At 47.4% G+C, this 15,154-nt stretch overlaps 2 protein-coding genes across 5 annotated transcripts in view; one reads left to right on the top strand and one right to left on the bottom strand.

Annotated features, from left to right (window-relative positions):
* Positions 1–1,909, bottom strand: part of ARIH2 (ariadne RBR E3 ubiquitin protein ligase 2) — a 31,650-nt gene extending 29,741 nt beyond the window's left edge. For 2 of the 4 annotated variants that reach the window (XM_065074691.1, XM_065074694.1), the window contains exon 1: positions 1,363–1,548. The gene's annotated coding sequence lies outside the window, so the exon portion shown is untranslated. Of the gene's footprint in view, positions 1–1,256; positions 1,549–1,754 lie in introns of those variants that run through there. The other 2 variants (XM_065074693.1, XM_065074692.1) reach the window with 2 other exon arrangements.
* SLC25A20 (solute carrier family 25 member 20) lies at positions 1,754–14,240 on the top strand. Its single transcript, XM_065074720.1, has 9 exons — positions 1,754–1,983; positions 2,815–2,907; positions 5,918–6,045; positions 8,059–8,149; positions 9,078–9,195; positions 10,373–10,445; positions 11,018–11,127; positions 12,494–12,618; positions 13,119–14,240. Exons 1-9 carry the CDS (start codon positions 1,879–1,881, stop codon positions 13,179–13,181), a joined length of 906 nt encoding a protein of 301 aa, XP_064930792.1. The 5' UTR covers positions 1,754–1,878; the 3' UTR covers positions 13,182–14,240.
* The last annotated feature ends 914 nt before the right edge of the window (positions 14,241–15,154 follow it).

The raw sequence follows: 15,154 nt of genomic DNA, 5'->3' as shown, positions 1-15,154 counted from the left end.
ATTGAATCCCCTCTCTTCCTCCAGCCTCCTCGCAGGGCTCGTAAACACACCCACCCCTACGCTCCACTGCCCATCGGCTCCAACAGAGATGCTCTCTCACCGAGTCCTGCTTCGCAGCACAATTCTTCTTAACAAGGTCTTTGCAAACAAAATGCCTCCAAATATGCCACCATCCGTCTGTCTCTGACTTCACCACCATTAGACACAGTAAATTACATTATCTCACCTCACACCTCGTCCTGCTACATCATTATTTTCTGACTTCTTGCCCTCTGTCTTTGTGGGATTCCTCTAACAAGTTCTTTGTAGGATACTCCCATTTTTTCTGTTGATATTTCACAGCCATTTGAGACGGCTTTTTCTTCTCTCACCTCTTCATTGATAATTCTGAAGCAGATGAAGTCTAACTCAAGTTTGCCTCCTGAACTACTTATCCATGTAAACTTCCAACGGGCTGACACTCCGTCTGTGACCATCTACAACCCAAACTCCACACCCGCTATCGATGCTAATCGCATCTTTGTCTATGTCACTCAAACCTATAATCTGTAGATCATCCCCAATTGCTTCCTCACACACATAGAACATGCTCCTTGCCATTTCCTTCTCCAATGAGCTTTTCAATAGGATTTTTTTCATCCTAAGCGTGAGAAACTAGACCACCACCCCCCATGCTTTTCACCGCAGACGACTCTGCAGGGACCTCCTCACACATCCCCCGGGGAACCTGCCCACTCTCCTCCCACCTCCCAGCCTTTGTTCAGACTATCACGACTGCCTTGTCCCTCCCAACTCATCTAACCCATTTTGCTCCCGTCTTTTCTAATCTACCATCACTTTTAGCAAGTCACTTTACGCATACCTACGCGAACGTTCCTTCCACGGTAACCCTGAGCTTGGGCAGAAAGATACCCAGTTTAAATTACCATCACTTTTGTAATCCAAGACTAAATCCTGTGCTTGTCCCAAACAGGCAGAACGCTGCACACAGGGAGGGGGGAAGCCCGGGAGCACCGGGGCAGGGAGCTGTTGAGGAACAACCCGGGCTGGAGCGGGGAGACCCGGCACAATCGGGGTGCCCAGTGCCGGCCCCAGAGCTCCCGGGCTGCGGCTTCTCCCCCGGGCAGCGCGACCCCTGGAGCTCGGCGCGAAACTGAGGTGAAGTTACAGAGAAGCGGCCCCGCGTCCCTCCCGCCGCGCTCGCCCCGCCCGGGCCCCCCGCCAGGAACACGGGCCCGGCCGGCAGCGGCATTCACCGGTCGCCCCCAGCTCCTGCCACCGCGGGACGGCGCGGCACAGGCCGCCCCACTGGGAGCCCCCGCCGCCGCCCCCGCGCGACGCGGCCCAGCCCCCCGCACTCACCGGGCGCCGCGGAGCGCGGGCGGGGTACACGGGGAGCGGCGCCCGGGGCTCCTCCTGCCGGGCCGCCACTGCCTGCGCGCCGGAAGCACCGGCCTCCGCCTGGCGTCACTTCCGCCGGGCGGGGCCGGAGCCGCCGCTGGGCCGGTCCACTGCGTTGGGCCGGGGGGGGGGAACAACGGAACCACTGGCGGGGCAGGGGGGGATGGCGGGCGGCGCGGGGCCTCCCCACGGTGGCGGTTCAGCACTCGCAGGAGACGCTGGGGCCCGGCGGCCTCGGCCGATGCCAGCGCGCGATGGCAGCACCCACCGCCGGCGACCGGCACCGCGGCCGGGCAGGGCCCGCCACTCCCGCGGGCAGCGGCCGCCGCGCTCCCGGCCTGCCCCGCGCTCACCTCCCCCAGTATCCCGGCGTGCCCCGCACTGGGGTAAAGGTCGCGAGGCGGAGAGGGCGGCACTGGTTCGACGGGGACACGGCGCCCCGGTCCCGTTCTTCCCCCGCCACCTGCCGCTGCCGCCATGGCGGAGCAGCCGCAGCCCATCAGCCCCGTGAAGAACTTCTTCGCTGGCGGTTTTGGAGGTGTCTGCCTGGTGTTCGTGGGGCACCCGCTGGACACCATCAAGGTGAGGCAGCGGCGCGCACCGGGGAGCGGCGGGGGCGGGGAGGCGGCCGGTGCCGGGCGGTGCGGGGCAGCCGGGGAGGACTACACATCCCGGCGTGCACCGCGCGGGGAGCTGGAGGGAGCCACCAGCTCCCGGCGTGCACCGCGCGGGGCGGGGCTTAACGTGCGGGCCGTGCGGCGCCCCCTGCCGGCGCGGCGGTGTCGGGTCGCGACAGCGGGCGGTTCCCCGTAAAAATCGGGGGGGAAAATAAATAAATAAATAAAATAAAAGAAGGGGTCGGTGTCCCGGGGGTGACCGGGGTGGGGAGAGCAAATTCGGGTCCGGAAGGAGGGTACCAAGGGGCTGAGTGGTGACATGGGGTCACCTCGCAGGTGTTGATGGGGGGTTGCCATCCTGATGTCATCCCAGCAATTAATTAGTGAAATATATTAACTATTAAATGCATTAAAACTCTATCTCTGTTGCCAAGGGCTACAATGATGTTAATCTCTCTACCAATATTGTAAAGTCTGGTCACAAAACTTAACTCTGTGATAGTCATATAGAGGTGTCCTCTGAATCAAACTTTAGGGTTTATTACATTTCATTAATTGTTTATTTATTATCATTATTATATTTATTACTTATATTACTACCAGTAACCGTATTACATACGATACGTAATTATATATGTTATGTTGGATATAAGTATATTATTATATTACTTATATTATTGTTTATTTTTATTTATTACTTATCCTTAATTTATATAACATTGCATTAAATTAATCTGTTTAAATTACATTTGTATTATATTTAATAAAATAACATTTTCCTATCCCGACTTACTAGGTCAGACTGCAAACCCAGCCTAAGCCGCAGCCTGGGCAGCCTCCTCTCTATTCTGGGACCTTCGACTGCTTCCGAAAGACTCTTGTTGGAGAGGTAACTGTTCACCCCTCAGCCAACAGTATCACTTACTGCCAGAGCGGAATCACATGGGAACGATGCCTGTGGCAGAATGCAACCCCCCCTCTCTCCCTCTCCCTCCTTCAGTGTGGAAGGAGTGGGCACATCTCCCCCTTTCTCTGCTAGTTCAGGCTAACGGCTTCTTTTGTTTGGCCCCAGAGCCCCCTGGCCAGGGTAATTAGGAGAAGGGAGTGCCAGGCACACTGACCCGTGCCCAGTGTGGGGGATGTTTGGAGGCTTCAGGGGCCCCCACAGCCAGTGTGGGGATGCAGAGAAGCTTCTAGAGTGCCTACAGTCAGGTCTGATCAGATAAAAACGGGATTCTCGTCGAGACTCCGCCCATTGCCGCGGGTCTCTCGGAGCACAAGCAAGATGCTGCTGCCGAGAGCCCCCTCCCCGGGATGGGGACTCCGCTTGCCTCACCGCCACATGTGTAAGTAAAACCTCTCGCAGGATTGCGAGTATATTTATACTTCCCGTGCACATATGCACGTATAACTTTCCGTGCTCCATATGAGCGCGTGTAAAATTTACCCTCGCAGAATCGCGGGTGTATTTTGCTCCCGTGCACATATGCACGTTTAACTTTCCCTGCACATTTGCACGAGTACTTTATTTCCTCGCACAATCGCGAGTGTATTTTCCTTCCGTGCACACTTGCAGGCGTAATTTTCCGCGCCCAATACGAGCACGTGTATAAATTATTTCCTCGCACAGTCACGAGTGGCTGCCGAGAGCCCCTCGCACAATCACCAGTGTGTTTTCCTCCCGTGCTTCCACATGAGCACGTGTAGGATTCCGTGCACACTTGCACGTGTAAGTAAATTAACTCTCGCAGGTTTGCGGGTGTGTTATAAATTTACCCTCGCACAATTGCGAGTGTACGCTTCCCGTACTCACTACGAGTGCGTGTATCTCTTTAAAAATAATCCCGCACCGTGTTTAGACAAGTGTGTATTCCTCCGGGACTCAGGGACGGCTCCGGCATTGTTTTGGGTGAAGCCACGTGCATGCACACTGTGGACCGCCTGTTGTATTAGTTGCTGCCTCAATAATTTTCCTCAACTGATATCCGAATCTTTATTTAAGTCACTTTTGGAGTGCTAAAACCCTGTTTCTCACCGCTTTAATAAAAGTTGGTTTTGGACCTTGTTGTCCCTTAAATTAACCTACGGGGTGCCTCCGTGACATTGCCCCCCAGAGACTTCGCAATTCTTGGTTAAAATTTTTAAGCATGTTACAAAGCTTGGGGAACGGTTAGAATCCACCTGCTCCAGGTGCCCATCTCTGTGTTTTGTTAAGAAATGGTTTTGGTTCAAAGTAGTGCAATGTTAGGACCTGACGTTATAGACTGGAGTGGATTTTGGCAGCTGTTCGCTGGCTTTGTTGTTGCGGTCGGTGGAATCTTGTTGTCTTTGGCATTTGGGGCTGTCTCTGGAAATCTTAAAATAGGGAATGACTTTTGTTGATACAAGTAGTACTTTCACTTCTTTCTATAATATGTTTAATGTGTTTTGCCGTCTATGTGAAGGCAGAGGAGTATTAATTATTTTTTGAGAACAGAAAGTCAGTTACGATAGTTTTGTTAGGATAGTTTTGTTCAGTCTTCAGAAGGTGGACAGCGGTTCTCACCCCTGAATCACCCATGTCGCGTGATAGAACTCCACTCTTGTATTTAGGAAGGCACGCAGCCTTGGTTTAAAGACTTTAAGTGACATAGAATCCCATTTTCTGCTTCGTGAGTTTTCCCAGCAGCCGTTTACCATTTGGAAACAACGACCCTGAAGCCCGGCTTTTTGTTTATGAGCCTGAAGTCTATTTTCAAACCGCTGGATCTCGTTAGGTAACTCTCCGTTAAATGAAAGATCTGTCTTGTATCTGAAATCTGCTTTCGTGATGGTGTTAACAGGTCGTTAGGTAACCGCGGTAAATCTCCCTTCTCTGGTCTCTCCCACGAAGCGCTGAAACGCTTTGCTGGCTCCGAATCCCTCGCGGTTTTTCACACCCCTGCTGAAGCGCAGACGTCAGAGCTGAACCACAACAGCCTCGTGATGTGAAGTTCCAAAGTAGCTGCTGCCTCTCTCCTCCTACTCAATACTCATCGGTTTCTATAAGGAAAATGATTAAACCTCCCTGCCAAGGCCGTTTGTTTCCTGCCGCTCATGGGAAGGTTGAGCAGGAGCATCTGATCTTTGTCAGCCGGATACAATTTCGTTAGTCAGTCGTGCTCATAAGCGTGCAGACACGTACTGGGATACACTGATAGGGGTGGACAGACCAGCAAATGGTTAATTTGTGCATCTAGCTTTATCTAGAAAGATAAGTCTAATTTTAATTTTTAAAAGTTCAGTTCAAAGGCAAGATAAATGAAAGAAATGGTGCTGCTGGGGTCCACATTGGAATTTTTTCATGTGTGTTGTCTGATGAAGGGAAACATCAAGAACGTAAAGTTGTATAGTGAAATGTTTTGGCTTAGGGAAGGAAACTAAAAGGAATATGCTCTTGAACTTGTTTCAAACTGAGTTTTTGTGGCGAGTGAAGTAGTTCAGATTAGCTCTTCGTTTTTCTGAAGAGTGAATTCAATTCAGCATTCTCAGGCTCAGTGTCAGGATTTTACACTACTGCAATTGATGACTTATTGATAAAGCACATGTGCGTTTTTGTCTGTATCTGAGAGAGAAGACTTTTAACATAATCTATTAGGACTATTATTCAGGTGGGTTTTAATTTCCTCATCCTTGAGATATAAGTACAGGATGAACAGAATTGGAGCAGGAGGGAGTAAGTGGTGCCGATGTTTTCCAGGAGGGCCCTGAGCCTCAGCTAAACATGTATAATTGTGAATGAGTGACAGACCCCGTTATTCCTCTGATTAATTTGACTGTCTGATACCATCCTGTATTGAAGCCTTTCGCTTCTCAATGAGTTGAAACGCATGCAAAGTCTATGCAAAATCAAGTAATCCTTGTGATAACTTTTCTTGCAGGGAGTCCGAGGCTTATACAGAGGAATGGCAGCTCCTATTGTGGGAGTGACACCCATGTTTGCCGTGTGCTTCTTCGGATTTGGCTTGGGAAAAAGACTTCAACAGAGAAAACCTGATGACGTTTTGACGTGAGTTTCTGAGTTAATCAGTTGGGAAAGGCACCCCAAGGCTCCTGCTGTATTGTCGCACACTGCGTCGTGGTGTAAATTTGTCTCTTCTCCTGGGTTATAAATATAGATCTAAAAAAATAAAACACTCGTGTGTTTTCATGCTGCTGGAAGCGTGGGACTGATAGCACAGGCTAAAAACAGACCGCATGTGGGCAGGTGCTGTGCGCTTCCCTTTCTGCGCAAGAAAGAGCCATTAAGCAACGATTCCGTTTTAGATGAGTACAGTGTGAGTTATACAATGGTCGCCTGCCAGCAGTCTCACTATTAACTGAAGCTACGGGAGAAATAAATTCATAGTCAAGCAGGCTTGACAACATTCACGTCCCAATTCTCTTTTCCCTGTTGGTTGTGACTCTTGCCGTGTCCTTATGTTAGGATATAATGATAGCCATGGAAATGTTTTATTATTCGTTTCTGAAAGGAGGTGTTTGTGAGCAGCTCTCCTCTCCGGCATGTCTAAGCTTCTGGAAAAAAGACAGGGAGCTAACAAAACTTTGTGGCGCTTTCTACATACTGACTTATGCATGAAGCAAGACCCCAACCCATAAAGTGCTCCCTTAATGCCTTTGCTGACTTGTGATTTATAGCTCTACAGGAACAGAACCGTAGCTTAGCAACATTTTACTCTGTTATTTGAGGAGTTCGTAGGATCCGTGTCGGGAAGCAGGAGGCTGTTGTGTTGAGTCAAGCGTGGCGTGGTGGGGAGCTGCGGCTTCTCCCACAGCCGTGGCACGGGGCGAGCTCCATCTGCGCGGGCTGTGCCGAGCTGCTGGTTTGCCGCTGCCACAGCAGCGTCCGCGTGCAGACAAGGCTGAAGGGTAAGGCCAGGGGAACAATAAGGAGCGGAGAATACAAGGGGAAAAAATGAGCTGTGGGGTTATTTCCAGCAGCCTTATCACCTCAGTGCCTTGTGTTTTATACACGTCGTACCAAAGAGAAGTCTTTATGCCCAAGCAGATAAGCAGGAGAGAAAGAACAAAGGTCAGCAAATGGATGATGGAACTGTCATCGTGACCAACCGTGCTGTACCTCAGGTGCCAGACTTTACAGTGTACCCGGGACATGATACCCAAAATGAAGGGTCAGACCCTGAGCACCGTGGCTGTGGATCCAGAGGCAGGCAGGATGGCAGTGGTTCCCCATGTTGATTTTTAAGGGAATTTTTGGAAGGAAGGAGATGGGAGAAACTTGAGTTAGAAAATTCAAAGCTTAGTTTGAGTAGGAGGTGCATGTGGAGTGGTGAGGGAGATCTGAATGGTCTGGAAGATTTAATGGGAATTTAAGAGTAAAGAAAGGTGTAAGAATTGGAAAACCTGAATAGAATACCATCTCTTGGGCAAGTGGAGAGAAGTGGGAGGCCTGGAATTTAATTAAATTGATATATTAGGATGTCTTACTAGAGAAAGTAACAGGATGTTGGATGTAAAAATAAGCTTGTGATAAAGAAACTCAGTCTGTTTCTGCCATGGGGGCTTTGCCACATGAAAGCAGGTGCAGAATGTGTGGGATGATGGCAGGTTGGTCGGACAGACTTGGCGATGGCAGAGGCTGAAGAAGTGAGGGACTGACAGGTGACAGAAAGGAGGCTCCTGGCTGCACAAGCAGGAATATACGTGGAAACTGGGGTCGCTGAGAAGACTGTGGGAGACTGGAGGAGGAAGAGACTGTTGAGTGTAAAAATCAGTGGGAAATGGTGTAGCAAAACATGCAACTACAAGGATTATTAGCAAATGCAGTGCTGAGTTATGGTTGCTGTGGGAACCAGGGTTTTGAATCCCAGAGATCTTAAATGTTTAGCTCTGATTATGCATTGATGGGGCACTTCTGCACTGATCAAAAGCAGTGGATGCATCTCTGGTTCCACTGCCGGCCTTGTGCAGGGCAGCATGTTCTGGTGGTGCCAGGGTCTTTCTTGCCTTCGTTTCCCCTGTGCTGTGTTGGGTCAGCGTCTCTTCTGTTTCCTCGGGGCAGATATCCTCAGCTGTTTGCTGCTGGCATGTTGTCGGGAGTGTTCACAACAGTAATCATGGCTCCAGGAGAGAGAATCAAGTGCCTTTTACAGGTAAGGAGATGGGAATTTAATTTTAGGGGTCTCGTCTCTCCACACCAGGAACTTTGGTTAGTGTATTTACTCTGTTCTGGTTTTTAACAGGACTGAGACAACTGTCGTTTAATGCAACTGTGTCACAAAGAAGCATTATACAAACTCACCATGACAGTATAAGAACATAGAGTAGTCATTGCCTTATTTGTTTTACAGAGCACAAGCCTTATACTGTGAGGCATCAGTGGACACCTCAGTCCACATCAAAGTATGGAAAAGTCCATTTTTTTCACAATGAAACTGTTTCTAAAAAATGCAAAACTCTAGATAAGATTCTTTCTAGTGCAAAGATTTTGTTACCTTGACAAGTTTCCAATACATAACTAAAGAATGCATTTCAAAGGACATGGAATAGTTTTCTAATGTTTGGGTGACTTAGTTCTATACCTCCTGCAGGGTTTTGAAAGTATTGTTGGAAAATGTAAACCTGAACAAATGGAAACACCATCTTCAGCAGAGTTGGGAAGCTTTGTGCCGTTCAGACTGTGCTGAGCTTTGTTAGTGTGGTGGTGGGTGGTCACATTAGTTCTGGCAGACGTGATGTTACTGTGAAAGCTTTTATACACATACAAATTGTTTGAATTTCACAAAAATATTTGAAGGCTACTTTCTGTCAGTGCAGTGTAGAATTACTGAACTGAGTTCAGTTGTTTCAAACTTACACTGGGGAAAAATAAGGGAGAATCTAATCGCTGCGTGGAACAGTAAATATACCCTCAGCTTGAATGGGAGAGCACTGCTTGAGGAAGTAACGCTGGGGTTTCATGGGCAGGAATGCCTGTGGAATGAGAACATGCTCTTTCCCCTGTGGAAATGTACGCGTGGCTTTGTAACTATCAGCTGAATGATTGTTCACTAGTCATAAACTGTCACTTTAATCCTTCAGATCCAGGCAGCTACAGGTGAAACTAAATACAGTGGCTCTTTGGACTGTGCCAAACAGCTGTACCGCGAGGCTGGGATTCGTGGCGTGTACAAGGGGACAGTGCTCACCCTCATGAGAGGTAACTGCTGATGTTCTGGTGCTTCTGCTGCATGGGGTGCTCTAAGATAAGAAGCCTGATACAGTATCATAGATCTCGCTGTCCCTTTAGGTACTTGGAGATGCCGCGCCACCCGTTGGTTTCTTTTCAGTCTGCAGAGCTACTGCAATGCCTCAAAGGGACTGAGATATAAACGTGAGATTCTCAGTGAGCAAGGAAGAGATTAGATGACAAGGATCAGAGGGATGTAGGAAGTAATTAAGATCTGAGAAGCCAGGAGGAGTGAGATACTTCAGGAGAGGAGCAGAGAGAACAAAGAGGAATACAGAAGTGGGCGCTTTTTTTTCATTTTCTTGGAAGAAGGATTGTGACTGTGAATGCTGCCATATAATACTGACTGTATTAAACTCTGTGATTGCATCAGTTATGCTTTCTACCCACTTGAGTGTGGGTTATTTTGGACTGGGATGTTATGACCCCTCTCACAACAACAACAACAACAAAGGAATTGTTCTGGACACTGAATCCTTTACATGTTTTGGTACTTTCTCCTTTGAAAAGCGTTAGATCGTTCCCCATAATGGGGCAATGTTTTCCAAGGGTAAGCTGGAATATCTGTATTTTGATACCTCAGTTTAGGAATTTGTTCTGTCCTCTGCTTCTCACAATAGCATAACAGCTGGCAATGTAACTCTGGCAATGTAACTCTGGCAGTGTCCAAGCCAGAGGCTGGTTCTCCAGTTCAGGCACAAGCTAAGAATGGGCTGCAGGAGTAGCTTAAAAAAACAAACCCCATCAACTACAAAAATAAACCAAACCAAACCAGCACCAAAATAGAATCATTAGAACAAATAGTTTGCAAAACTCATGAAGTTCCTGTGCTGCTCTGGTTTGTTTTGCAACAATTAAGAAAGCCTAGAGCTGTCTCATCATTAGTTTAATGGCCAGCAGGCAGGTTACAGCCTGATTTGAAGGGCTGCTGACAGCAGCACTGGAGAGCAGATATTTTCCCAGCTCCTGCCTTTCGTACCTGCTGTTCCTGGGAAAGTTCAGGCTTCCCTGTCTAGAGCAACAGAAGATTTTGTTTGTAGAGGAGGTTCAGAGAAGGAATCTGGATGTACTTAGCGATGTTGCTGGGCTGGCATGGGGCTGCTGTGCCTCTTCCCACTACTCACGGCCTTTGTTGTTTACCCACCAGACGTCCCAGCCAGCGGAATGTACTTCATGACGTACGAATGGCTGAAGAACATTCTGACCCCTGAGGGAAAGAGGTTAGTGAAATCTCACAGTCATCATTTCTTGACTTCTCAGACACTGCTGGTTAATCTCTCCAGTTAGGAAGAGATTTAGAGTGGTATCATCAAAACAATTTTTTTAAAAAAAGGTCGCTGTTCTGGTGAGTTGACCTGTTTTGGTCTGGAGTTAACAATTATAATAGTACTCGGTTCCTCTCAGGTTATAGCATTGGATCTTATATTAGCCAAGTAAGGAGTACTTAAAGTAGGCGTCCTCACTTTCACTCCTGGGTGTGCACAAAGAGCTGGGGGGTTTGTAGGTGTGTGTTTGTTTGTTTGTTTTCTCCCCAGAGCATTTGCGTGTGTGCTGCTGAGTGAAAAGCTTTGAACCGTTAGGCTGGAGTTAGTACATTTTGCCCACAAGGCTCCGATTCTTGGAAATCCCGCTCAGATACTGCACTCTGTGTCTGCAGCGTTGTGCTGCCTTCCGGCTGTCAGCGAGGCTGCCTCTTTGCTTGTCGCCTTAGGCAATACAGATGGGGTTTTACTTTTCAAATTTTTTTCTTCTTTTTTTCTCTCCTTTTTTCTTCCACCCCACTCGTGCCAAGTGTGAGTGAGCTCAGTGCGCCCAGGATCCTGTTTGCTGGCGGCCTGGCCGGGATCTTCAACTGGGCGGTTGCCATTCCACCAGATGTGCTGAAATCCCGTTTCCAGACCGGTGAGTTGCATCCCAGCTCGTCACGGCCGCAGTCAGTGTGGTGCTGCGGGGAGAGGGCTGCGCAGCGATGGAACATGCATCCGGGATGTAGCATGTCTCGAGCACAGCTTGAGACGAGTACGTGAAAAACCCAAGTGTGTTCTTAGCTTTTTAGTTGGTTTCCTCACAAATTTTTGGCACATCAGGATGCACTTCTGTCTCTGCCTCCCTGCTATAATACCGTGATCCTGATTTGAGATACTTGTTTTGAAACCTAAGCATAGAGGTCATATTAATACAACCACATATCATGACTTTTAGTGCAAAAGTATTTCTTTGAGGGGTTTTGTTATTTCACATCAGACATAGTTGTATAAATTGTAGCCTGTGCTGTCTGATATTTATATAAACTGGGCATAGCTTGCTGAGAGCATTTCTTTTACACTAGCAGATCTACTCTTGAGTATCTGTGGCCTAGTTATTGTGAGGAGGTTCCCAACCCTTGAGCTTCAGCAAAATTTGACAGGTTTTTCCTTGGCTTGTCCAGGAGTCCTAGTCAATGAATATTTCTGTTAGGGCTCCTTGTATTCTCTGTCTGTCTCTCTCCACAGGACAGGCAGTAACCATTTTTCTTGAGTCACAGATCCTGATGATGTAGTGCAGGAAACCTTTTCTCTGAATGACGGCTGCTGTGGTTGTTTGATATCATACCAAGGACCGAGTGTGAAATACATTACAGCTTTGCATCCTTGTTCCACTGAGCCAATATCCAATGCTGCTGTATAGATTAAGTGCTTTAGTGGCGGCTGTTTAACCGGGTTGGTTTGTGGAGTACGTGTTCAGAGGGCTGGCGGAGGCAGCGCTTTTCAGGAGAAGCACGAACTTGTTCTTTGAATGAAACAACTTTTTAAAAGCACCTCACCCAATCCATGTAACATCAGCATTAAAACACCCTGTGCTTCTCACCTTTCTTATGAATAAACTTCATCAATTTTTATATCTGACCTTCCTATCTCCTAATTGCAGCTCTTGTGGTCAGTGGCACAAGTAATAGCTCAGACATCCAACCCTGACAAAAGTTATTCTCCTTTCTTCCCCGCCCCACAATGACTTGATTAGATAAATTCTTTGTGGTGATGGTGAGTAAACCTTCTGTTTACTGAGTCTTTAGTAAGGTGTCCTTTTTGTTTGATTGCATTTGTCTGAAATAGATCATTTTTCCAAGCAGATGTTTTCACAACAGCTTCAGCAATGCGTGGATTCTGGTGTCACCCAGACAACAGAGCGACATGAACCTGTTGAAAATCCTGGACTGTTGCATACACCACATTCTTCAGCGCTTGTGGCTGCCACACATCTTAGCACATGTGTTTTGTATCCCTTTCAGCTCCTCCAGGAAAATACCCAAATGGCTTTAGAGATGTGCTGAGAGAGCTGATCAGAGAGGAAGGAGTTGCATCTCTGTATAAGGGCTTCACAGCTGTAATGATCAGGGCATTTCCTGCTAATGCGGTAAGTAAATTGTGATTCCAGATGGGTTTTGGGGACCCAGCCACTCACAGTGAATATTTGCAGTCTGTGACCTGCTGGTTACTGTTATACCATTTCAGTGAGATTCTTGTCACTGCAGGTGCTTGTGGCTGCTGGTGTCCAGGTTCTGAAAATGTTCCTAAATCTGTGGGGAACACCAAGTAAACCTTCCTTAAAGATTTGCATGAAAGCTCTTTGACTCATTCTGATAGTATTTCTTTTCTGATTGTACATCCACCAGTAGAAGACAGAAATGTGTGGATATGTTTGGACTGGCTTTCCCTTCAATAAATAATGAACCTAACAGAGTAGAAATTCTGCCTTTGTGTGGAAGGATATAGTAGAATTTTTGCCTCTGGTCTAAGACCTTTTTTTGTTCTCTTCCTCCTTCCACATCAGCCATGTCGGGTGTTTATAGTGCTGCATTTCAAAAGCCTTGTTTGGAATAGGTTTTTAGAATCCTTATTTGTTCTCTTTTCCAGGCATGTTTTCTTGGTTTCGAAGTTGCCATGAAGTTTCTTAACTGGATTGCACCAGGTCTATGAAGACTGGGAAGCCTTTGGAAATTAGGAGAAGGAAAAGAGTGCAAGTCTGCCTCAAAGGAATAAATTGAAGTTTCAGGAATGATTGCTTGCCTAATACCTTTCTGCCTTCCTCACATTCTTCAGGTGGTGCTAGGTGCTGTTCGGAAATGTAATCTGTAGCTCTGAAGCAGAGGTAATGAGGAGAGTTATGGTGATAAACCTGTCTTCTGAGCCAATGTTCCACAGCAGTCATGCTGCTAACACACTGCTGTCACTATTACACTACCTTAAGTACTTCCTTATGGAAGAAGGGGACACTTCTTAAAATGTAATTCTTTGTTTACTGAAGAAACACGTAGCTATTAATGCTGAAACATTTCCTTAAAGTGATTGTTGATGTGTACTTCACTCTCAGCTGCACGTACCGGTATCAACACGCGATGTTGGATAGCGCTCTCATCTCTTGTAGTTTTTCACTTGTGCCCATTTCTATGTTGACAGCGGTTTTAATCTTATACGCATGCAATGCAGCAAACACCGAGCTGGGCAGGGGAGGCCAGAGCTACGTTTCAGTGGCCTGGGAGGTATTACAGGTCTTTTCTGAGGAACTAGGAGGAAAAATGAATTGTGCTTAACATTTCTACTGAGCTTTACTGAGGCAGCCGTTGAGGAAAGGTGTTTGATTAACCGCAGCTTTTCTCTGAAATCCCTTTCTGTCTCACTGAAGATATCCCAAATGTGATTTCAAAAGGACAGCGTGGTTCATAGCAACCCACAATATGTTTGATTCATCAAATGTTGTGTCCTGGGATTCAGTCTCTGACCCAAGAAAATTCAACAGGACTTCCAAGAACTCAGTCCCCCTGACACAAGGGGGATACGTGAAGGGGACACTGGCTCTGCAGTCTTGTCTAACTGTATTCTTGCTCCTGTTCCTTTGTTTTCTCTTAATATTGTTAAACATAATCACATTTTCTTTTGAGAAATTACTAATGCTAAGAAGCAAAATGCAACTTTAATTTCTCTTTGGTTTTGATGCAGTATTGTTGTAACTCAATAAAGCTGGTTGCTGCTTGGCCAGAGTGTGTGCTTCATTTACTTTTTGCATGGTCACGCATTGTTAGTTTCGCAAAACTTTTCCAATTCTTAATTCCGAGATAGGATTGGAAGTTGCGCTGTGCTGTCTTTAGTTGTTAACCCCTTGCCTTTTAGCTCTTGGATTTTTGACTGTCCAATGTGAGCTCTGGAAATGAATGTTCTGCACTTCAGTGTTTGTCCTGCAAGACCTCTTAGGGGCTGTGTTGTGGCTGCAGTTTTTTAACTATAAAACCAGAAACTAAATAACAAGTTCCATTTTCCAGGAAGAGACCTGGACACAGATAGAGGGGAGCTGAGGGAAAGCGTCTGTCCTGATGCCCCACAGGAAAGGTGGCTGAGAGTTTGTCCTGGGCATTGTCTCTTGGCCTCTGCCATTAGGAAATAATCTTCACCTTGGCTTTCCAAGGCAGGGTCAGCCCTGGATACCTCCCACCCAAAGGTGCTGCAGAAGCCTAGAATCCTACTTTCCTTCCCAATTATTTGGAAAGACCCGAAGGGAACCTGCCTTCCCCAAAGTCCACCCTTTGCGTCCTACAGGGTAGGGGCGTGAAACCAATAAGGTAGCCCCTGGTGCGTGCAAATCTCAGCTGCTTGGAGCTGCCTTTGTGGTCTTGCTGCTGCTTGACCCACCATGGACTGTCCCCGCTCCTCACTGCTTGGTCACCTGCTGCTGCTCCTGCTTCTCCAAGTCACTGTGGTGATGGATGAATTAAATACTAAAGTATGAACTCAGTTAATACTGGTTCAGAGAAGTGATTAAAGGACATTAACCTCTCAAAGGGCTGCGAATACAGCTCCAACCTTGTTTCAAGAGGACCAGGTCTGCTTTCACGGCGCTTTGCTTCCCGGCCACCAAATGCTGGCCTGTACTGCTCTGGCCACCTTTCTGACCTCTG

The sequence above is a fragment of the Columba livia genome, chromosome 10 (assembly GCF_036013475.1).
Source record: "Columba livia isolate bColLiv1 breed racing homer chromosome 10, bColLiv1.pat.W.v2, whole genome shotgun sequence".
NCBI classification, from domain to species: Eukaryota; Metazoa; Chordata; class Aves; order Columbiformes; family Columbidae; genus Columba; species Columba livia.
This window is presented reverse-complemented; position numbering and strand designations above follow the sequence as displayed.

Coding starts and splice junctions, on each gene's coding strand:
- SLC25A20 (XM_065074720.1), top strand. CDS start 1,879: ATGGCGGAGCAGCCGCAGCCCATCAGCCCCGTGAAGAACTTCTTCGCT. Junction 2,908..5,917: donor GAAAGACTCTTGTTGGAGAG/GTAACTGTTCAC, acceptor CTTTTCTTGCAG/GGAGTCCGAGGCTTATACAG. Junction 11,128..12,493: donor GAAATCCCGTTTCCAGACCG/GTGAGTTGCATC, acceptor TATCCCTTTCAG/CTCCTCCAGGAAAATACCCA.